We start from the raw sequence: 25,027 nt of genomic DNA, 5'->3' as shown, positions 1-25,027 counted from the left end.
CTTCCTGTTGTGTGGAAGAGTAACTCCAAAGCTGGGTTACACAGGCCATTTTCCAGGACTGGTTTTTCCACCACTTTATCCCAGAGGTAGAGAAATACTGCTTGGAGAAGGAGGTCCCATTCAACATTCTCTTCCTGCTCGACAATGCTCCAGGCCACACCCCATTCGTGGACAACTTTTATCCCAACGTCAAAGTAGTGCATCTGCCACTGAATACTATGTCGCTCAACCAACCTATGGACCAGGGAGCTATAGCAACTTTCAAGAAATATTATTTATGTCACACTTTTCATCAGGCAGTAAAGGCGACTGATGAATCAGGAACAACCTTGCGACAATTTTGGAAGGACTACTGCATAACATCTACAAGGCCATAAAAAACATTGACTTTGCTTGGCGTGAGGTTACAGCCATCACCATGAATGGGGTTTGGAAGAACCTTTGCCTGCAGTTTGTTCATGATTTTTGTGGATTTGAGAAGGTGGATGAGGAGTCCAAAGAGGTTTTCAGCAACTTAGTGACCCTCAGCGAGAAGCTGGAGCTAGATCTGCAAGAGGAAACGACTTCATTGAACTCCGCGCTGTGCAACAAGAGGGGCTTACTAATGAAGACCTGGTGGAACTGGAGGCCCAGAGAAAGGACAAAGAGAGACAAGAGGAAGAAGAAGTAACTAAAGAACCAAAGAGATTCACGATGCAGGAAATGGCAAAGGGATTTTTATTTGAGGAGGCACTATTAGTTTTTGAGGCACAGGACCTGAACGTAGAACAGTGCACGAAGGTTGCAGCAGCCGTTCAGAATGTAATCCAGTGCTACCGTATCATCTATGATGAGAAAAAAAGAGCTACTACCCAGACATCACTGGATTGTTTTTTCTAGAGGGTAGATAGAATTGAATCCAGCGAGGAACCAGAACCCTTGCCATCAATGTCAGGCGTGAGTGAAATTGCAGCTTGCCCTCCATCTCCTATTGCTGACGATCCTTCAGCTCTACCATCTCCCACCTCCTCTCCCTCCTCCAGTCAGTAACTCTTCTTGCCTGTTCACTCGATGTCAGCCCCTGTATGCCAGCTGTTGTACTGTACCACTGTACTTTTCAAGGTACTACACTGCAAGATTAAAAATGTTTTCTTTTTCTGTGTGTTTGTTTTTTAAGTATTATTTATGTGAAAAGTATAATAAACCTATTACAGTACAGTTCTATATGGCCGATTGTGTTAGTTGGGTACCTAGGCTAACTGTGTCAGACTTAACAAACAAATTGAACTTACAAATGCACTCCTGGAATGGAACTTGTTCGTATGTAGGGGACTTACTGTATTTAGTCTTCCACTGAATGAACCTTTATTTAGAGTTTTAATTTCTCTAAGTATAGCTGTGTAGATATCATTTTATTTTGTTAAATTATTCTTAATATTTCACGGTTTTGGAAGTTACTGTAAAATTTTCCCAAGTGTTTATTTCTACCATATATAAATACAATTTTTCTTCTAAATTGACTTTATATTCTGTGGCCTTGTAAAATTCAGTTATAAATTCTAGCATTTTTTTTCTCCTAGATTGCTTAAAATTTTCTTTGTACCAAGTCATGTCATATGTGAAGAGACACTTTTTATTTTTTCTTCCCAGGATTTATACCCCCCCCCCCAATGCCAGCTTAATATACTGATTATGGTTATGATTGTCAGCACAATACTGAACAGAAGTGGTAAGTGTGGACATCCTTGCCTTGCTCCCAGTCTTAAAAAATTTTGATTTTCACCATTAATTGTGATGTTAGTTATAGACTTTTTGTGTGTGTATGTGTATGTAGATGCACTTTCATACATTAAGAAAATACCCTTAAGAATTCATTAAGAAGTTTTGTTGATAGGGTTTTCCCCCCCAGTACATTAGAGATATCACTTCACTGTCTTTTGGGCTTTTTTTTCCAACAGGAAGTCAGTTATCCATCTTAAGATTGTTTTCTGTGTAATGTATCCCTTCACTCTAGCCAATTCACTTTTTTTTCTATATCTTTGGTTTTGACCAATTTTTCTATGATATGTCTAGGTTTCTAAGTTGTTGTTTTTCATGAAATTTGTGAAAACTTTTTGCCATTACATCTTCAAATACTTTTCTTACCCATTCTCACTCTCTTTTGAGATTCCAATGACAGAGGTCCAGTATTTACATTAATTGGTAAATCCAACTTCTAAGCTATCTTGGGGTCAGCTTCTACTGACTACTTTTCTTTGACCATGGGTCACATTTTCATGTTTTTTTGCTTGGCTAATTTTCATTATGTTCCAGACATTGTATATGATATATTATAGAGATTCAAGATTCTCTTATCTTCCTCTGAAGAGTGCTGTCTCTTGTTTTACTTGCTCCTCACTCTGAATGTAGGTAGGTTTGAGTTTATTCCTTGGTAGGGAGGATCTACCAAAAGCTCAAGATGATTCCCAAACCTTTGTAAACTGGTGGGACTCAACCTCCAAACTCCATCTCCTCTGAATACCTTACTGGGACTTGGTTTTAGGCTTTGTTAGGACAGTTCAAGAGAGGGCATTTCTCTGGATCATGGTGCCTACTGTGTAGGCACAGCCTTTCTGTTTTCTCAGATAAATGCCAGGAGTGATGACAAGGTATTAACAAGGCTGCTCCACTCTTGTGGTCCAAATCTGCTCAATTTCTAGTACCTTTTTAACATCCAAACTCCACAGCAACAGCACCCTGATAAATTTTGGGTAGTTTTTATCTCTGTGTATTTAGACCAGCCTTGCAAAGTCCTCACAGATGATCTGCACAAGGACTTCTTGGCACCTCTGTCCACAAAGGATCTTCTTCTCTGGTGCTTTCAGCAGGACCACTGTGCTCTACCTAGATTCCAGCTTGCTGTACCAGTCAAAAAATTGTCCCCAGGCAAAAAGTTGGCTTGGCTGTGGGGCTTACTTAGGAAATTTTCCTTCTTTCAGAGATTGCACTGCTCATTCTCCAGTAACTGCAAGTAGTTGCTTCATAAATGTTTTCCAGTTTTATGGTTGTTTATTGCAGAGGTCCAGTATCAGGTACACCTACAAAGCTGGAAATGGAAGTCCAGTTGTGTTCTTGCATAGAGATTATTTCATCTTTATGAATTATTTATAAGTAGAATAGTTTTTATACAATTCAGCAACAAGAAGCTATCACAAATTCAATAGACTCATTACAGAAAATCATGTTTAAATGTCACTGTGTATTCTGAGATGTGAAATGTCAACATTATTGATACTAAAATTAAATTGCTAGTTAACAATGAACTACCATTCATTTTTACTAGCTCTAAGCAAAACAAACTTGTAAATAATTACTCATACAGAGTGCTCATAGAGAGTTAATTGTTGCTCATCATTTCACCTTCTTATATTTACACTCAGTGCTGCAATACAAATGTTTGAGTAGGACACTCACAACACAGCTCAAAATTAATTAGCTAGAGACTTAATTGAAACTTTTTTCTCAGATGGAAACAGAAAGTCTATCAATTGCTCAATTTAACATACTGGATACTTTATATGGTGATGACTGAAAAACATACCACGTAGGTTCATAAGTTCAAAGTTCCACCAAAATTCACCAGCATTTTCACTTATCGTCATCGTTGGCTACGTCTTCACATCAAAAATTGAGGTTAATTTTTTTTTTGAAATTAATTAACTAAATGTTTAGTCAATATACCAGCCAATATGTGGCTGTTCAGAAATCAGTTATGAATTGAGGGAAACGACTAACAGCATTATGCCAAAAGTTTTCTGGAACAGAAAATCTGGAATAAAAGCATTCTATGAAGGGATTAATAGGATTAACAGCATGGACATCAAATTAAGAATGTCATTTAATTGGCTTTGGAAAATTTACCTTGTTATAAGTATAGCTGCATCCACTGAAGTCATGTCCTCTCCCCAGTTTGTTGACATCTCTAAATGTATATCATTCTTTTTGCCAAATTCTTCATGTTGCCACTTACAAAAGCTCTCTAGCATTTTCTCTCCATGATGCCCAATATATAGATCTGCCTGCAAAAGAAGAGATTTCACTTCAAGGCAAATTATTCTCAGATATACAAAAAAACTAAAAACTGAGGGGACTTCTTGAATTACTAAAGCAGACTGCTGACCATAACATTAATTAGAACCTGGAAGACATTCAGGATTAATTTTGCCTGAGCTAAAAATCTTAAAACTTTGTGAAGGTACAGTAATTACAAAATCTGTTTAATGTTATTCTGAAGAAGAAGAGAGGTGCAATGGAATATTAAGAATGTGGAACTTTTAGACTTAAATCACTCATTATTTACACAATTTAAGAACAAAGGTTTTCCAAAGTACCAGATAAGCAGCATGCTAAAAAGATGCCACAGAATAGTCTCTGTTTAAATTGAATTACAGATAAAGCCCATGCTTAAATAAGAAAATAAAACTGTCATTAAAAATGACTTTTTAAAATTGCATTTTGCAAAGTTAAGGTTTGTTGTCAGGATCCTTAGAAACTAAGAACATTCCAATTTTGGAATATAACTGAGGTATTAACTAAGACTAACGGCCAGTTTTATGTATACTTTAAGTGACTCAGTGGATACTTCTGGATTTCAAGTCAATAAAAAGTAAATCCCTAACATTCCCTTTACTTAAAAGTACCTGAACACAACTTCTCACCCACTTAATTGAACGAAAAACTCAAGACTTTCTTACTGGAGTTTCATGGAGCAGAATAAGCTTTATCACACGAAGATTGACCTGCACACCAAGACTCTTGTGTTGGAAAAGGTTAAAAACCTAAAAACAAATAAAAATAAAAATCCTAAAATAAAACTGAAAAACATCTTAATTTTTCTTAAAGCCCAGACATGGGAGAAGTGTCAATTCAGTTGAGTAATTTTATATATTAAAATTTTTTTAATTATTTTAAAATTAGCTTAATAAGCAATAATTAATTCATTTTAGATACCAAGAAATTTAGACCTAGCATTCTGATATACTCACTGCAGCCTTGATAATCTAGGCATTTCAATGGGGTGCAGAGGGAACGTTGGGCTTTTCACGATACTGAAGAGAAAAATTTTAGTAACTAAACCCTAGAAATTTTCTTAAGACCACAAAATGCTAGTGTCCTTTCTTCTGAGAATATGTCCTGAAAATTCAGCCTGCTTTATGCCGCCTCCTAATTTATTCCTTAGAGTTTTTTTCTCCCCAAGGCTAACTGCCAAATAGGAACAGGGTTTTTTCAAAGCTCTTCCCTTCAAGGCTGCCCATGAAGACAAGGCCATCGTTGCTTAACGGTTTCAGGTCATCATTATAACTGATTTTCCCAAAACGTGGTATGTGTAACAATGCTGGAAAGGAAGGCAAATTTTGTATGTGGTACCTTGATTTTTTTGGTAAAATTGAGCATTTAATTTATAATAGAAAATTAAAACTGGCACACCAAACCCACGCTTTCAGAGATAGTACTATTTAAAAGAGACTGAGGTTGGTAGGCTATGCCTGCCTACCCTTTACAGAATGCTGGTTGAGTGGTCAGCAGTTAGCTGAACACAGACAGAAATGACTGAAGTGTGGGAAAATAGGTTCACTGAAAAAAAAACATGCCAGACAATAGCAAAAAATAGTAAAAATAGTAATTTTATATAACATATTTATCCTTGAATTAGTGGTTCTCACCTTGTTTAATATGGCAACTGAAGTTATAAATGGACACTTGCCTTTGGCTTTCATTTATGTTTATTCTCCCCTAAGAACCACTCTTCACGACAACCTTCTAATTCTGCCTTGAAGGAAGTTTACGCAACAGGGTATGCAATTAAGTCAAAGGATTCACGTGGTAGTAAGCATCCATAGGATCCTAGGTACAAGTTAGATTTCTACAGTCCAGAAGCTATCAACCAAAGTTAGCTACATGGGATTCAGCTAATAACTATTAGCTATTAGGTCTTACTCATCAACTAGTTTTATATCTGACATGCAATTTTACATACCTATATAAGCGCTCAGTGGATTACCAACCTCCATTTTTGTTCCACCTCATAATCTATAGTACTTTGGGTGGGGCCATGCACATAAACAAATATAACATTTCTGCTATTTCAACAAATGGCCTTTTATAAAAAAGAAAGAAAGGCACAAAAAGAGATAAAAGAATAACAGAAAAAGAGTTTTGCCACATCAGATTAACAATAAGGATTTTTTACTAGAAGACGTGAATTATTATTTTGATATCTCTTTTGAGATGGATCAATTTGGTACACCTAAAGTATTTTTTTTACTGATGTCAATAAAAGAAAGGAATAGTAATGAGTTAATTTTTAAAGAACTTCATTATACTCACACATTTCTTCCTTAGAGTTTTCTTGAAAAAATTCCAAGCGCACTTTAAAGTTTGCCTACCATATTTAAGATGGTTAGAATGAATCTCCTGGCTGCATCTGCTCCATGATAGGAAACCATTGCTGGGTCTGCAACCACTACAGTCTCTATGTTGTATTCTTGAGGTAATTTGTATGAATATCGTTTCCCTCTTCCACTTTCTGTTATTTTTTTAGATCTAGTTCTTCCTTTATCTGCAACACAGAAATGAATTTTTCAAATGTGCCTCTATCTTAGCAAAGTGAATAAAAAACCTCCATTTCTTCAATAATTAAAAAGAAAGCTTATCGAATACCAACATGTGCTGATGATATAATGGCGAGCAAGACCAAATAAGTTCCCTGCATATAGGGAATCTAAATGAGCATTTGGCTTTGGAACATGACTTTGGAATCAGACAGACTGGACTTCTACCATTTATTAACTCTGCCACTTGGGAAACTAACATCACTCAGTCGGCCTTAGTTTCCTCATCTGTAAAATGAATAACAGTATCACCTGCTTTCTAGAGTTGTGGGTGGCTTATAGTAAGATCACATTTGTAAAATTTTTAGCACAGAGATTCATATAAATAAAATAATTCCATATATAAAAGACACCATGATTTTCATTTTGAAATCAGTGACAAAATAACGGTCGACTTGCCAGAAGTGCCCGAAGTGACTGACCCATACATCCTAATGTCAGGCAGGTGCCCCTATTTACTCAAACTATACATGGGTTACACAGGAATTGGTTCTGCCTTCCATCAGGATTATATAGAAGTTATGACCTCAGGGTACCAGATTCCTCAAACAGGGCCAGATAAAAGCAGTAACCACAAATAAACATATTTATAAATTTAACTACATAAAAATGTAAAATTTCTGTTTATGAAAATATGCCACTATCAGAATGAAAAGCAGGCAACCAAGTGGGAGAAGATATTTACAGTACTTTTCCATAATAAAGTAATAAAAAGCTACTCTAAATCAATAACAGATAACCCAATTGAAAAATTGGCCACAAATCTGAAGAGCCATTTCAGGAGCTCCAAATGGTTAATTAGCATATGAGAAGGTGCTCAATAGCATTAGTCTTCAGAGGAATGCAAATTAACCGCAGTAAATTAAATAAATTAAAATCCCCAGATTGGGTAAGCTAGAGATGATTGGTGCCTAGGAGTGGGCACAAGGGGGACATCTACGGTGCTGATATTTTCTATACTCTGATCTGAGTCATACCTATGTGGTTATGTTCATTTTGGGAAAATTCAGCAGTTGGCCACATCATTTGTGCAACTTCCTGTATGCATGTGGTACCTTAATAACGAATTTATGATTTTAACAGCTTTATTGAGGGGTAATTTACATGCCATAACATGTAGCCATTTAAATGTACAATTCAATTGTCCTTGACAAGTTTTTACAATTGTGCAATGACCTCCGCAATCCATTGTTGTATTAGCTATCACCTGTTCCTCTCCTTGCCATTTACCAAAATTCTGTTGATGTCACTAAATAGCTGTCATCTTCTTTCCCAAACTTGTACTTTTGGGCCAACATCTTTTATATGTTTGTATTCTAATTTTAGTGGAGCCCCCAGAAGTAAACATGTGTGTTTGGTGGAATCCCATGGATATAAAAATGTGTGTCCAGTTAGTCACGTTTCCGTGAACATCTTTGTTTTGAATTTGTATGTATGCTCATAGTTCCAGTCCATCATCTTGGTTTCTGATAAATTCCCTTTTGTGAGTCTTGTTCCAGGTACTTTAACTTTGATGTCAATTCTATTCTATTCTATCTTATCCTATCCTACTACCTATTCCACCTTACTTGCCTTCTAACACCCTTTCATGATGCCAGGATTAGTTTATCTCTTCTATTCTTGAGCTACTGGGTCCCTTCTATTACTAACTTCTAGGTCCAACTGAGTTAGCTCTGAGCTCTAACATGAAGTAGATCCTGCCACGATTGCTGGAAACTTCACTGTTCTCAGATATCTCCATAAATTACGGTTTCTCATTTTTTGTCACAGGGACACAGACTAAAAATCTATTTAACAAAGTTTTATCCAAATGTCAAGTAGAGTCAGTTAACTAAGTTAACAAAAGTGTTACGAAAATAAATGCCAAGGCTCCTTATTTAACAACAATAAGCATTATATTATGAAACAAGAAAATGCAAAAGGACAAAAGCAACAGTAGCCATCTGCAACAGAATCACTATAGTTAAAAGTAAATTTTATGAATCCATATTTAGTACCAGCAGTTAATACCAAAGACCTTCATGAAGGACAGAATAAGAAATTGGTTTTATTAGTATCTTAAGATCTACAACAGTTAGGAATAAATTTTGTAGTTTTTCTAATTGTAATCGCAATCCTACTTATGGTTATATATTAGTATACTATCATATAAACGTATAATATTTAGTAGGAGACATTCCTACAGGTATACGAAAAGGCTCATCTTGGCAGGGTCAACCCCTAATAAACTGATTATGGGGGAAAGATAGATAGATAGATAGATACAGAGACACTCAGACACACAGATCTGGCAGCTCTCCTAGATGGCTACATCACTGATCTTCTGTGTAAAAATCACACGGTGGTAGGAATAGAAAGGATGAGATGATAGGCAACATATTAGAAAGCAGACATCACCCTCAGCAAAATTAATCAGACTAAAAAGAGGAAAAGGGAGGTGGTTAGAATTACTCTTTCTTGTTGCTGTTGTTTATGTGTGTGTGGGGTGTTTAGTGTTTATTTTCGAGTGACTAGGTAGATAGTGGGGAACATCAGCAGAGCAGTTTGGGAGGAAAGATGATGGGTTCAGCCATATATTTAGTAAGTCTGAGATGCCTGAGGGACATCTGAGTAGAAGTTACTAAACACCTGACAGTCAGGAGAGAGGTTAAAATGGAGATAGAGTTTGGAACTAAACAATATGTAAGTGAAGTTGAACCCATGGATTTGGATTCTATCACCCCAGGGAATCAAGTGGCGTGAGAATTAGATAGAAAAGGAGGAAGTCCTGGGGAATGCCTACATTTAGGGGGTGCACATATGGAAGAAGACATGCCCATGGAGGAGACAGAAACATAAGAAAAATAAAAGGAGAGCTAATATGAAACTGAGGGGATAATTATAAAATGCGGGGCTTTTCGACCGTATCAAGAGTGATGAAGAGACCATGTAAGGGAGAGACAGAAAAATTTGTTACCTTTATTGCCCCAGCTAATGATAGCTGTGATGGCCCCAAACTGTCAGTGTGCTACATCCTTAATTGCACGTTATATTTAAATAGGCTATTTGGAACATTCTAGGTTTCTTAAGAATCCCAATACCATGATTCTATGACTCCATTATATAAGGTAGCCATTGTGTGTGAAAATCATGCATAGTGAAGTTATCTTTTTGTTAAGTTGCTTCCTTTGATGTCTTCATTGTCTACATCAACAACATTGAGGTCATTCTTCATCTCCTCAATCCTGAGACCATTTTCTACCCAGATGCATGTATAAAAACAATAGAGTTGATACCACACGCTTTCAGTTAAAGATCTTTAAATGTGTATTCACCAGTGCTCCCCATAATACCCTCCACATACTGACAATCATCTCCACAACCGTTATGGTTGACATATGGAAACTATTTCAGTAGTGGTTGGGTTAAGTTAGCTCTTAGAATAGAGATGATCTCTATATCCTGCTCAAATAGATCAGTCTTCTTCAATTCTATAAATCTCGTTCTTGTTCACACAGAGTAGCAGACATACTCACAAGCTTATACTAAATGTTAAGGAATATATATTGATTGATAATGTCACTTGCCTGCTTACAGTCTTCAAAGACCACATTTTGCCTTCCAGATAAAGTCCTTATTACCACAGCCCCCAAGTCCCCTCATTATCTCATCCATGACTACTTTTCCAGGCTTGTGTCTCATGTCCACACTGTAGACATTGGATGCTTTCCCCTGCCTTTATACTTTTGTATTTATTGTTCCGTCTGCCTGAAATGCTCTTTCCCTGTCTAACAACGTACACTAAATTTTCACATATGTTTTCCATTTTCACACATAATCTCATTTAATTTGGACAACTGCCCTGAAGTTTGGGTACCACTACACCCATTTTGTATATTGTAAATGGAGCTTTGGAGAGATCAAGGAAGTTTTCCAAAGTCACACAGGTAGGGGGCAGCGGCATAAGGATGTGAACACATGCAGTCTGACCCCAAAGTCCATTTTCTTAACCTGCACACTCTGTTCCCTTTTCTCCCTATAGTCTGGATAAGTTTTACTTGATCTTTGAGGCTCAACCCCCCCCCCCACTGCCACCAAATAACAGAAGCTTAGAATCTTGGGTACTGAGTCTGTCATAGTTCTTATTATAGATAGTATAATTACTCATTTACCAGTTTGTCTAAAATAATACATTGGTCACGTCTTAAGAATAAGAGCTGTGTCATTTAGCTCTATATCCCTGTGAGGTGACTGGTCCTGCTTATGTTGCAAATAAAGAATTTAAGGTTCAAAAGTTCAAGGGAAGTGAAGAAGAGTATCTAGCTGGAGTGAGACTGAAGCTAGGCCTTGAATCCAGGGCCTCTGACTCTCAACCTCATGTGCCTTTCTTTCCTCTATGTTATCCGTTAATAAAAGAACACAACAAAGTCATCCTAAACTATGAAGTGCCTGTTTAGAAAAAATATTTACGTAATCAATACATACAAACACAATACACTTGAGACATTAACATGATGAAGGGGAAAAGGGCAAAGACCAAGTTGAATACAAATACACTTTATGATTCCACTGTGAAAAGGCAATTACTGCAACATTATCCAAATCTGAATCATGTTTTTAATATGTTAATATATCAGCTTGAAGTAAGAGGGGAAGAACTGCAATTAGACTTATACTGATAAGTAAATGAATATTTTATTTCATGGATTGCTAATTTTAAAATGATTTTTAAATTTCTAGACCCTTAAAAAGCATCGAAAATAGTTAAGTTCAGTAAAGCACCCAACTGACGATAGCTTAGCACTCCTTCTATGAAAGTGCTTGATCCAAACAGGTCAATTAAGATATAACAGTCATGCCTTAAAAAAAATTAGGAAATTTATGAACAATGTCTGTCAAATATGAACTGTGTATTTATGCTTTATAAACCTATCAAAAATAAGAATTTTCTAGAAACGTTTCCTCCGTGCATAATGGCACACAAAGCCTGCTTTATGTCATCTGTATACATGAGTAATTAGAACAGCTGGAACTTACTATGATTAGAAAGTTGCATAGTGCAGATTTTCAGTATAACTCACACAAGGCAATCTCCTTAAATGGACTAAATCCAAGTTGTTGCTGTTATCATTTCACGATATAAAAACCTTTCTTTTGCTTGTTCATACTATGACTTTTGTTCAGCTGTTTTTTATCTCCATTGTGTCTACAGTTCTTAGAATAGAGAAGAGGGATGTGTCTTATTTAAATTGACTTGATCATGTACGTTGAATAATGTGACACAGAGGTAGACTCACTTAACCACTTTTGAAGATAATTCCAATACAGACTGATATCATGAGCTTTTGCAAAAGAAAACAGAGATCATAAATTAATTTGAGATAATATATCTAAAGAGAAACATATTGAAATTCTTTCTGAATTTGAACATACTAGACAATTGATGATATGAACATGCTATGGCCTCTGCAAATGTTACTTATTATCACAATTTGTATACCTAAATCAGCCTCAGATACCATAACCAATGTTAGAATTGCTATCTTGGCACTAACTACACTAACACCTAATTTTAAATCTCCAAGTCAAATTTTAAAGTCTTTACACCAAAAATTCTTCAATAAATTCATATTTCCTCAGATACTATATGGAAATATTTCTCATCTCAGTGAATATTCACTGAGATGTCTGGATTAGATGTCCAAATATTTTTCCTAGGGAAACCACTGAATGCTGACTATGACTTTCAGGTCCTACTTATGTAATAGAAATCATTCATTTTCCTTATCCTTCTTGCTAATGCCACAGATCTCTGCCAAAGGAAGTAATAAGGAAGTGTACAAAACAGTCACCCTATTTTACTTCTGTGAAAAATTGGCAGACAAACAGAGACCCGGATTTGATGGTTGGGAAAGTTTATGAGCCACTGAAACTTCCAGATTTAAAGTATTCTGACACTGAGAATAAAATTCAAAGAAGTAAATCCTGACTCTTCTTCCTATTCCTCTGCTAATTTTAACCTTCAAGATGATTTTTACTTGAGTCAAATAGAAAAAGAAGAAAAAGTAGAAGATGCTTCTGGTCAAAGTAAAGAGATATCTATGATGTTCTCAGGGAGGTGGACTGAAATAAGACCATGAGCTCACAGTATTCAGTTTCAGGGAATCTGGAATTCTCTCGGTGTCATTTCTATTCCAGTGAGGGGAACAGTATCCCATGAGTATCCCTCTTGAGGGATATAGAGCATGTAATATATTAATATCTGAAGTCCTTTTGAGTTTCTATTTTTTGATATTAAAATGTACTATTTCATAGAAAACTAAAAGATAAGTCTAAAAAAGATACGTAATTGTCATTAACCAAGAGAGATTCCATATTAAAAAAGATAAAGCTGGTGGATGGATGGATAGACAGAAAGACAGAGAGGGAGGGAGGGAGGGGTGGGAAAGGGAGGAAGGAAGAGCGGGATGGAGGGAGGGAGGGAGGGAGGGGGGATTTATTAAAGGATTCATCTCACATTGCATATTTAGTTAAACCCTTTTAGGAGAAGGCATTACCTGAAATGACACCACAGTAATGACTGTGAGGAGCTGACTTCTCTGTGACTTTTTCCTCCACGGACCTTTTCTGCCTATATACACGGTGTGGGTGACCCGTTATGGCCATTGTATCATTGAGTGGTTCAATAAATATGAAGTCCTCATTGAGCTGTATGAATCCCATCTGGAATATATAACATAGAAAGATACGTATGAAATATCATTTGAATAAGTTACTTTCTGGGTTCTCCTACTCACATCCACTCTGTTTTCTTCCACGTATGTGCATACGTTTTTCTAGTGAAGCTATGTTAGCAACCCCACTAATAAGGTAACTGTCTTCCCATTTTACGACTTCATCTTTAGGTACTTTATTGCACTAGCATAAACTTCATTTAGTTAGCCTTAGCCTGTGAGGGAGGCTAGATGCCAGCAACAGATGCACAGTAAAAATTCTGGAATGTTAAAGGCTCACTTTGGGAGACCCATGGGGTCACTTACATGTACAGCATGTACAGAAGAGCAATATAGTTTTTAATTGCATACACAGGACAGTACAACATTTTGACAATCATTATTTAATAAAATAATTCATGTAACATACCACGGTAAATGTAGGACACATAACATTAAGTTATTATATAAAATACTCTTAAGCCTTCTACTAAACATTTTTGAAAACCCTTGAACAATAAATTACAGAAAAAATGAAGCATCACTTACATAAACAAGTTTCATTTCATACAATGCCATATTTTAAAGTTAGCCAGTTGTGGACAGAGGGCTAAAAACTGTAAAATATGATTATGATCAGCAAAAAGAACTTATAACAAGTAGGTATTCTTTTATTATATTGAAGCTAAGCCTAGTCATTTCTTCCCTTCCTTTTTTAGAATATAAATTTGAATTATAACTAGGAAAATATTTTACATGGAAGAATATATAACTTGATCTTTCCAATTTTCATTGTTTTACTCTACTGCAATTATATATAATGTATATTTGATTTATATTGTTAACTCTTTAGTAAACATTTTTTAAGAAATAATTCCCTAGAACCTGCATTATTCATACCCAATATGCTAATATGAGTTATCAAATACTGTTTTGCATTAACTTTATAAAAATCATATATAGTTCATTTTAATTTGATTCACATATAATTAGCATAGTAATATAATTATTTCTTCAGATACAGTAATTGTTCCAAACTGAATATATTTTTAAAATCTAGGCTAAAAAAAACTTTTCCTTAGAAGAAAAGGTCTTTTTGTTTTGTTTTAATTACTAAAGTGTATTGTATCTTCTATATGGAAAGACCAGGTGATTGCCAATATGCTGATTTTATTCTGTACATTTTATTCTTTATATCAGAATAAAGATATAAGATACCTATTCTTCAGGTATCTTTTATCTTCATTATAAGATAACTAAAGAATAAATCTAAAAATCCTCATCAACTTCATTTTATTGAAGTTTTTATATCACTAATAAAATTCTCAAGTACTAGGATGGCAGCTCCACCACCTAGACTTGTCCCCTTCCCCTCTCTCTCTTCCTGCCTTTTCCTGTCTCTTTCCCAGTTTCTCCTTCTCCCTCTCTTGTTCACACACACACGTGCACACATGCACGCACACATACATCATTTGTGGGTGGGGATAATGCAAAAAAAAGATTAACTCTAATGATTCTTTCAAAATATCAGGCAAGTATATATTTGGGCCATTTTTGTGTAATTTTAATATGACTTTCAATGAGTTCTTTTATTTTCCATACATGTTTTCATTCTCTCAAATATGAAATCAGCTTGAATTTTAAAGTAATTACATGAAACACAAAAAATTTTCCCTAGAGCCTAATTTGATGGGAATAAAAGAGAGTCTCAAATATTTTAAAATTTAAGTAATAATTATTAAAGATGTAGTACATCTACACATGGATTGATAAGCAGTGTCATATTATCATTGATCCACATTGTGAAAATACAGAACTGTGTTTCTCTTGTCTTATATGTAAATGTGATTCTGAGGTTCAGTCAGTATTCAAGGCCACTAATAAAACTGACAGTGTGACTGATGACTAAGATAATAATTGTTATAATGCTCAGTTTCCCTAAATCATAAATTTACAATCTGATATATTCTTTCAACGGGTTATAAGCATGGTAAGATTTATAACAATAAACCCTATAAAATTTAATTGCATACTATCATATAAAATTTAATGACCTCAAGAACAGATTCTGGATTTAAGATTATTTCGGTTCATAACCTACTACTAGCACGTAACTATGAGAAAGTTACAGCATCTTTATACAACAGCTTCATAGCATTGTTTGGAATATTTTTTAAAAGCATTTTTTAAGCACATGTAATGCTCCTGTCATAGAATGAGATACTGAGTAACCCGCTCAATAAATGTTCATTATAATTTTTATTTTATTAATAAGGATAATCATAATAAATATAAGCAGCCAAACATTTGAGATTGGACTGAAGGGCTCAGAGAGTCCAAAGAATTAAAATTTATTCGTCTTTGTATCCCCACACTAGCATATTAAATACCGTCTCAAATAAATGTGGTCTTTTTTTTTTAGTTACGATTTGGAAACCTCTTCATAACACAGCATTCTCTGTTGTGTTAGGATTTTATCTATACACATTTTTCAAAACAAGGTCACTTTTAAAAAGAAAAAAAATGTTGGAATAATTATAAATGATGACTCATTCATTCAACACATATTTACTGTCTGACCACAGTGTCCCAGGCTCATTTCACTCTAGGGCATATTTAGCATCAAGTGTTCAGGTTCTCTACAGGGAAGGGTTTTCTCTCTGAGACCAGAATACTATCTAACAGCAGAGGAACTGCTCTAGCTTGGGTTGGTATCTTTCAAGCAGAATTGCAGGAAATTATGAAGTTTTCTGTGTCCCCACAAAGGGCTCCCCTATTCCACTAACAAAATGGATTGTTTTATCTGTGCTATGAATTTACAAGCCATGGAAGAACACAAATTCACATCAACCTCTCTTTACAAGTACTCCTGTGTTTGACAATCCACAATTAGGCAGCATGCACTTTAGTGCAAATATTGTCCTTTCAATTTTAGAAGGGAAGAAAATTAATTGTGTATTGACATGGCACAATACAGTCTCTAAAATAAATGCGAACTATATTAAGAATTTTCTCCCAGATTGCCCTTTTTAGATTTTTCAAAATGATTTTAACAATTTTGAGATATTTCATGCAAACATTTGGAAATGAAATCAAAAGTTGTTCCCTGCCTTGTTCCATTCATCATGTACATTTTCTCACACAGTGGCATCTGTTCTATTGTCACTGAATCTTATTCTCTGATTTGACAATTTAGCAAACATTTCAGTATTTTGCAAATCTACCACTGCTTATGTGAAAATACATTACCAGCCATTTCTTGTCTTACTGGTTCTGATATTTTACTTTCTCTATTTAGATGCCCCTGTGCTTTTTAAAACAACCATTAACACTGATCTCCATGAAGGTGTACTGACACTGCCACCAACTTCTAATTACAATATGAAATTTGATTTGGCCAATGTGCATAGATTTTTATATACTGTTACTTCAATTCACCAAATACAAACGTTTCATTTGTTCAAATTCAAATTAACTATGTCTACTAAAGAGATGAACAGAGTCTAAAGTCCTAATGCATATGTCACAAGCATAAATTAAAAATGACTAAAAAAATTAGAAAGCAACCTGGCACCCTCCAGTCTTGTTTCCATTCCTACCAGGTTAACTACTTCAGTTCCCCTGCCTCACTTCCTATTCACTTAAGGAACTGAAGCACTACTATAACTACTACCTCATTTTCTTTTCATTCTTCTATGTTCCTTTTTTGGAAATTTTCTTTATTTTCCAGAACCTCAGTTTTCTAAGTAAACTTTGCGTGTACTAGCTAAAGGTATATATCTGAGGCTCAAACTGCATATGGTGAGGGTCTTTAATAATATCCTATTTTTAAAAAATATATAGCATATCACAAGAAGTAAATACCACTAGTGTGTGGTAGATCATTATAATTTCAGGCTGTAAGAAGACTGGAGGGATAACAGAATTTGGATAAAACTAGAGGTAAGTTGCTCCTTATGAGAGGGTAAAGGGCAAAGAGGACGTGGAATCTAGGAAATGGTTTAAGAAGATGCCTGGCTTGAGTAGAGAAATAGGAAAATGTAGCCAAAAAATAAGATGAACCAATATAACTGAAAACATTAAATGACAAAGTTCTTGACAGGAAAAGGAAAATCAATGTCCTGAGGGTCTGAAGATTTTTAGCCCATTGTCTGACTATAAAGTATATTAGAGAATCTCTGAGATAGAAGCATAAATGTTTGACTTCTAAAAAGCAGTAACAGAAGTTGCTGAAAGGATCTGGCATCAGTATACTGCTTGTAAAAATATTTTATACAAATGTCTCATACTCTACATGATGTGTACTTCACACATGTTAAGTTTGACTATTTTTGAAAAAATTATCTTGTATGGTAATGCTATAGTATACATCTCATTAAGTAAAGTATATAGTTTAAAACGTAAGCATAATATAGGGATTGACATAAATTATAATAGTATAAATTTATTTTATGCTTTATTCAAATAAAACATCATTTTCAATATTCCTGTAAATGGGAGTGGTTTTTCATGCCTTTGCATATTCTATACATACACATAAATCTGCAGGAAAACACACTTCTGACGCCGTATCTATCCTATTACCATATCATACTAAAATACTCTCCTGACTCGATCTTTTCAAGGTTTCCGCTTTATGCCGTGAGGATCAACTCCAAATGAAGATATATAAGATATAGATATATAAGTTATAAGCTCATGATAAACTCTTGCCTACTTCTCCATTTAAACTTCACACATAACCACCACAGACAAATTTTATTGTGTGAACAAACTTTATATTTTAACAATTTCAGAATAACTTTTAGTTGCACGGTCACATCTTGGTACGCTGCACATGCTGTTTTCTCTTTCCAGAAAGTCACTGTTGGTATGGAGAGTTATTTCTTCAAAATCAAGCCAACCCTATCCTCTCTCCAAAGTAGCCACCGCCTGCTCTATCCACTTCTGTACCTTTTCTGTTCTTTCGCTATTAGGCCCCCTGTAAATGTTGCTTGCAGGACCTTCTGATTAGACCATGAGCTATTTCAGGGAATGCTTGGGGTGCAGTGCTCGTCATCATGCCTCAGTGAGCAAGGACTGGTACATAGCAGGTGCTCAGGCAATGCTGTTTTCACTCAATGTATTCTTCCCTTTTGAGATAAAAGAAAATGTACCCATTTGCTGCTCTGAACAACATTCTACCTGTGACTCCATCTGGGGGAAAATTACAATTTGATTTCTTCCTCTGGCATTTCCAGTGTTGCTTTCCTGGTGTGTCCAAATTTTATCTTTAGGAAAAGTTTTCATGTGACCACACTGTTAACATAATTCCATTTACTTTCCCTGCCAAAGGGGCTTCAAAAAGAATCATGAAATGACAATGGTAGAAGGAAACTTAGAATCATCCGGCCATCTGGAGTTTTAAAATCAAGAAAACCAAGGCTTAGAAATCTTGCATGACTTGCCTAAAATCACACAGAGAGTTCATGGGAATGTCAGGGCTAGAAGCTAAGCCTCCCAATTTCCAAATTGATATCTGGTTTTAATACATCACTCTAATAAATCTGCTCGCTACCTACCTTCTCCTAACATTTCCACCCACATTCTAGTTTCCCCCACTGAACTGGAAAATTGTCCTGAGGCCACCCATCATGTCCTTTCCTTTATTCTCCTCCCTCGGCATTTGACCCTTGACAACTTTTCTCCTCCACGAATATTCCTTGACTCTACGTCTCTTGTTCTCTAGCAACTGTTTCTATTTCCTTAAACAGATCCTGTTCCTCACTCAAAAGCAGGTCTCCAGTCAGCAATCGGTTCTCTGCATTTATCCCTCCCAAGGGATTTATAACCCCCAACGGAAATGATTCCCAAACCCCCCACCCAGGCCACTGCTTCCATTGCATGGACATCCCCCCACACTAGCACCTCCTCTCTGAGTCTGTATCTCTATGCATGACCCTTTTCTAGTTACCCAGGCTAAAAAGCTATATAGTCCTTCCCTCTTCCCTTTTCAAACTTATTTTAAAATATTTATAAGAAAACAAGAATAGAAGAAAATAACATGCCTGTATGCCAGACACTGTATATACCTTATTTCATGTAATCAAACAGCCAGCTTGGGATACCTATGTTAATGTCACACGTTTTACAGTTGCAAAAAAAGCAAGTTTCAAAAAGATGTATCGTGTGCTAAGGTCACAAATCAGTGTGTGGTGAGGACAGGATTCAAACCAAAGGCCTCCTGGCTTGCAGCACACGCTGGCTCTGTGAGGCCATCTGAAAAGGCTAGGCCTGCCACAGGGCTGCTGCTCCAAATAACTCTCATCTTCAAAAACTTCTGCACTGAGGATCTGACGTCAAGCACAACACCTCACGGATGGTAGATGTCCAAAATTTGATATCAAGAGCAAGGCCGGGCCCCATCCCTCACAATGCAGAAGACAAAAGTACCGCATTAGGCTCTGAACTTTATCTTGAGCTGACTGTTTTATGTGATCAGCCTGTGAGCTGCCAAAGGCACACTGGCCTTCTGAGTGTGCCGAGGGTTTCATCTCCAGGCCTCCTTCAATGGTGGAAACCCAATCACTCCCCCATGGCAGATTTGGGAGAACAGTTCAAGGGTTTCGTTTTTCTTTCCTTCTTCCTTTCTTTCAAGTCTCTCTTGTTTTTTTTTCTTAAAATTGCTTTCTGATCATAAAATCAGAACTTTTAAATAGCAGAATATTTAAAAAATATAGTTAAAAAAAGAAAATAGTCATCCCAAATCCCATCATATAGAATTATATATGTATGTATATACATATTTCTTTCTAGTCTATTAACATATACACATAAGTGTCTATGTATCTGTATGTGTGCATGCATGTACCTATAAACATGTATACACATGTTAAAGTTTCATATTCTACTTTATTTTCCCATTTAAGAAAAGCTTAATAACGATTTTGTTTCTTAATAGTATCAAATAATCTTTATAAGTTGGTTTTCAATTGCTGAATAACAGCTTATCTTCTAAATATATCATAATCTTATTAGCTATTCATTCATGCAACCCTCTACTCAACAAAATGCTTATGAGTATGAACTTTGTACATCCAGAGCTCAGGGTGTAGCAGTGAACAAGGCTGAAAAGCCCCGTCACCAACTTACACCTCAGGAGGGAAGACAATGTGCAATTTGTTCAACTGGGTCAAAGTTACACATAAAATTTCTCCATCAACATTTGTTAATAAGCTTTACATTGATGGTTTGTACACTTATTTATGTCTGTGTTCTATGTCACAATAAAAACCAAGGTTACAATATAGCTTGGAAGTATCCCACCAGCTACCTAAGGAAAAAGGCAGGAGCTGAAAGTGAACATTCAGAGAAGATGAACTAATTCTCCTCCAAGAACAAGTAAGTGAAAGACCTCAGGGGCTCAGGAGCAGCTCTGAAGAGGAAAGCCTCCTAAGAACCTATAAATGTGGCCCATGAGGTGAGAGAGTCCACTGTGGGCACCTGTCATAAAGCTCAGCCACACCACTCGTGACCCCACAGGTCACCTAAGCACCCTTCTCCTTCTCGCTTCCCTTAGAGCTTCAACCCTAGGGGATGCAGAGGAACCCCCGGGTGCTGAGCAGGAGGGTGACGGCTCTAGATGGGGAATAACGAGGACCCGACTCCGTGTCCCCATTCCTCACTGCAGGTGATGAGTTCTCAGAAAGCCTGAATGTGGAGAGCGCGCATCAGAGAGAAATTTTAAATTTACGTGAATTTGGATGTCTTGATGATCATAGGATAAATATTCTGATTACCAAACAGAGACTTTTGGGACTAAATTCACCAGGGGACTTCTCAACACCTGAGAGTAAACAACACCAGAAGGAAGACCAGAAAAACAAATATGAACAAACAAAATGCAAACTACTTGTTTTATTATGATAATCCTTGAGTCTTGTTTACTCAATGAAAAGTTATAAACATATAATACGAACTCAGCTGCCAAATACTATGAAGGGGTGAGAGAGTGATGTGGCGATGGCCTTTTGGGTGAGGTGACATCTGAGCAGGGACCTACGGTATGGGAGATGGCCAGGCCAAGATGTAGAGGGGAGGACATTCTAGGCAAAGAGAGAAACCAAGACCCTGAGATGGGAACAAGCTTAGGACATTTAACGAAAAGCAAAGCTAGGGCAGCTGGAGCAGCGTGATATATGGGAAAAGATAATTACAAAGGAACCCAGGGCATTAACCCATAGCAGTGTCAACTTATGGGATTAGTTATGTAGAAATAAACCCTGATGAAATCCTACTTTGGTTTTTAGCCCATCTACCTTTTCTTAGACACTGGTTACAGATCTTACCATGGGACGCCTCATGATGGCCTTCTGTGTTATGTTCTTTCAACAGAGTCTTATTTTATCTACATAATAATAACACAGGGATAGCTTTCACTTCTACAATTGAAAAAAATATGCTTTCTCTCCTGTTTTCTTGAGAACCATTGCCTTCTTCTAACTTTTCCCCAATATTTGACAGAGATATGGATTTTTAAAAATTTCAAAAATGTCCCTTTTTAACTCCATTATAAACATCACAAGTATGATAATAAATAGAAACTGTTGTATGTTAAAGAAGTGAAAAGGAAGGGGTAAAAACTGGTAAAGTGGAAAATGAATGCTCCATCGTAACATTTAGTTATCCAAAATAATTGATTTTTTGGTTCATAAAACGGTTATCTATTTTCTCATTTTATAGTACAATTTCTACTCATATCAAGAAAAGCTATTGATTTTCATATACTTTCTTATATCCATTCACTTTAATATAATCTGTTATTGGTTATAATGACTTTTTTATTAATCCACTGATGTCTATGCATTCTTTAAATAAGCAAAAAACAAGCTGAGAGGTAGTAAATTCAGTTTTAAATCTACTTGTAAGTTTATCAATCAGTCTAGCCAAAAGCTATTATGTTCCACTGTATCTTCCTGGTGCTTATTAATGTTCATTACAAATGTACCTACTGAATACCCACAACATGGCAGTAGGCAAGGCACTGAGGATTCAAAGATGAAGACAGATTTAACCCGCATTTTCATGGACCTTATATATTAGGGAGAAAGGCAGGAAAAAAATAAAGTATTCAGAAAAATATACTCAGGATGATATAAAGTGTGAAAAGTATCATTAAAGAAACAAACAAGGATCTGAGAGAAACAGAGCACAGGTTAGGATACCAGAGAGGGTGGCCCAATAAGACCTATCTAAGGAGATAACATTAGAGGCAAGACCTAAAGAAGGAGCCAGCCATAGGAAACAGAATATAAGTGAGAGAAGAGTGGTATTTTAGGTGCAGGAGGCCATATACCAAGGCTATGACCCTGGAAGATAGATGGGAGGAACTCAATGTATCAACTTTGAGTTTATAAAAGTGCACAATTTAAAATTATTACTTATAACAATATATGTTTGTGTTTCATATGTTTATGTCACAGTAAAACTATTTTTTAAAGGAGAAACAAAGAATAAACAATAGAACCGTATTACTTAGCGATACAGAGGCAAAGTAAGTACTAAAACAAATGCAACTGCTCCTAAAGGACAGAAATCAAAGCTGGAAAGGAGGGGGCAAGAAAGTTTATTTTTTACACTATAATTTTTGCAATAAGTATTGACTTTTCTAACAATATATATGAATGACTTAGATTACATTTTAATTTAATAGAGAGGTTGAAATAGAGGGACACAAGACTTGTTGGGAGGCTACTGCAGTGATCAAAGCAATAAATAATGGTGGCATCAGTTTAAAGTCTATCAGTGAGAAATACCTATAGATAAACCAGAATACAGTTAAAGAAGTGATGTGGAGATGGAAGTGGTGGCAGGAGTCACAGAGAAATAATTATTGCAGCAAAAACAGAACAGAGGGCTTGGCAGGGCATGATTCTTGTAGAGCTCTGAAGACCACGATAAGACATTTAGATTGTATTTGAAGTATAACTGGAAGCAACTGACAGTGTACGGCGTAATCTGATAAATTTTTAAGAAAGTCATTCTTGTTCTTTTTTGGAAAGCAGACTATAGGGTGACAAGAGAAGAATCAGGGAGACCAGTTTGAAGTCAGTAATAGTTCAAGTGCAAGATCATGATGGGTAGACCAAGAAAGCAACACATGGTGGCTGAACTAAGGATGTGGACAAAAGTAAACACATGTGAGATGAATTTTGGCTTCTCATACAAACCAGAGAGCAACCACCCAAGTTTGTTAATGTTTTAGATGTTTGTACACAGAAGGACAGTAACACAGAGAATGAAAGATGACTCCAGAGTTTCTGGCTTAGGTACTCAAAAAAGGGAGATAAATGTTTGTAATTGAGATAAAAATGTCAAATGCTGAGGATGAAATTTAGATTTTCGGGGCAGATAATCAAAGTATCTGATGGGGCTGTCTTACGTTTGATATATCTGTGAAACCTCTAATTAGAGAAATCAAGTAGACAGTTGGGGTGTGGAGCTTTGTGGAGAGTCTTAACCTAGAGACATGTATCTGGGAGCTGCCAACATAAAGATAATTTTTCAATTCACAGTGATGAGTGATGTTATCCAGAAAGAGAATATAGAGAGAGAACAGAAGAGAGCTTAAGACCAAACCTGACGACCCTAGCACTGAGGAGAGCAGCAACTAGCAAAGGAGACTGAGGAGGAAGGGCTAGCGAGGTTAAAGGAAAAGCAGGAGCTTGTACAGCTGACTTTTCAAAATCAGAATTAACTCTTTCTAGAAATGGCCTTAAAGAAAACACAGGAATAAGTTCTTATTCGGTTCACTCTGAAGAAGCTCTTACCCTGTCTAACCCTTAGTGCCCAAGTTAAAAATGAGTAGTCCTACGGATGATAATCAAACACATGTGTTCATGCTGCTGTTAAATTCAGCAACAAAAACTGAGCCAAAGAACACTCTCTTGCCTGTATCAGTCAGGGTTCTCAAAAGTCGTAACAGTGTGAGTTTCTTTTGTTGCAAATGAGAGAATTCTATGTGTTCCATTTTGTTGAGTCATTCAGGGAATTTAAATGTATTAATTAACTTTGCTTGACCTGTAATTTTTTGGAAAAGGTGGCTTCCAACTTGCCACCCACCCTAGCACTTAATGAGTTGGTGCACATTCGGCTGTGCACAGAGCTCTTAAAGGGTTAGTCTCTGGGCGACTGTTCAGAGCCCCTCACCATGGTGATGAGCACTCACAGCACTTATCTCATGCAATTCCAGCCCAGTTATGTGCTTTAAGTGGAACTGAATGAGACCACTGAGAAAGCTGCACAGCTGTGATTTGGGGAAGTACTCATCACTGCCAGGTCTTACTGGTGACCTCACAATTAACAGAGATGTTGCCAACCTCCTACATACCCCTAGAGAGTAGATACGAATTCATTTCACCATGGAAACAAGATTAGCGGAGCAAACTACTCAAGGACCATAGCACTGGTACTCAAAGACATGGAAAATGTGCTGCAACTTATTTTCCAGATTCAAGAAAGGTCAAATAAATACAATAATTCATAAGTTCAACAATATTTACACACTATGTGTCAGCTCTTGTGCTACATGCTAGAAACACAGCAGGGCACAAAATGGTCATTTTAAAACAGACAAGCTTAAGTATCTTTTTTAGTAATTAAGGAGTTTACTTACTGTAGATGTTAAGTCCTCTTTCCCATTTGCAACCCCATCAGCAAAACATGGGG

General features: G+C 36.2%; 1 protein-coding gene across 1 annotated transcript in view; it reads right to left on the bottom strand.

The window, feature by feature from the left end:
* The window catches only part of ADAMTS19 (ADAM metallopeptidase with thrombospondin type 1 motif 19), a 289,571-nt gene that overhangs the window by 205,197 nt on the left and 59,347 nt on the right, over positions 1-25,027 (bottom strand). Inside the window, exons 3-6 of the mRNA XM_059919450.1 lie at positions 13,166-13,331; positions 6,405-6,577; positions 4,713-4,796; positions 3,880-4,037 (exon numbers count right to left, since the gene is read on the bottom strand). Coding sequence (XP_059775433.1) covers positions 3,880-4,037; positions 4,713-4,796; positions 6,405-6,577; positions 13,166-13,331 — 581 coding nt within the window. The remainder of the gene's footprint in view (positions 1-3,879; positions 4,038-4,712; positions 4,797-6,404; positions 6,578-13,165; positions 13,332-25,027) is intronic.

This window comes from Balaenoptera ricei, chromosome 3 (assembly GCF_028023285.1).
Source record: "Balaenoptera ricei isolate mBalRic1 chromosome 3, mBalRic1.hap2, whole genome shotgun sequence".
Taxonomy (NCBI): Eukaryota; Metazoa; Chordata; class Mammalia; order Artiodactyla; family Balaenopteridae; genus Balaenoptera; species Balaenoptera ricei.
This window is presented reverse-complemented; position numbering and strand designations above follow the sequence as displayed.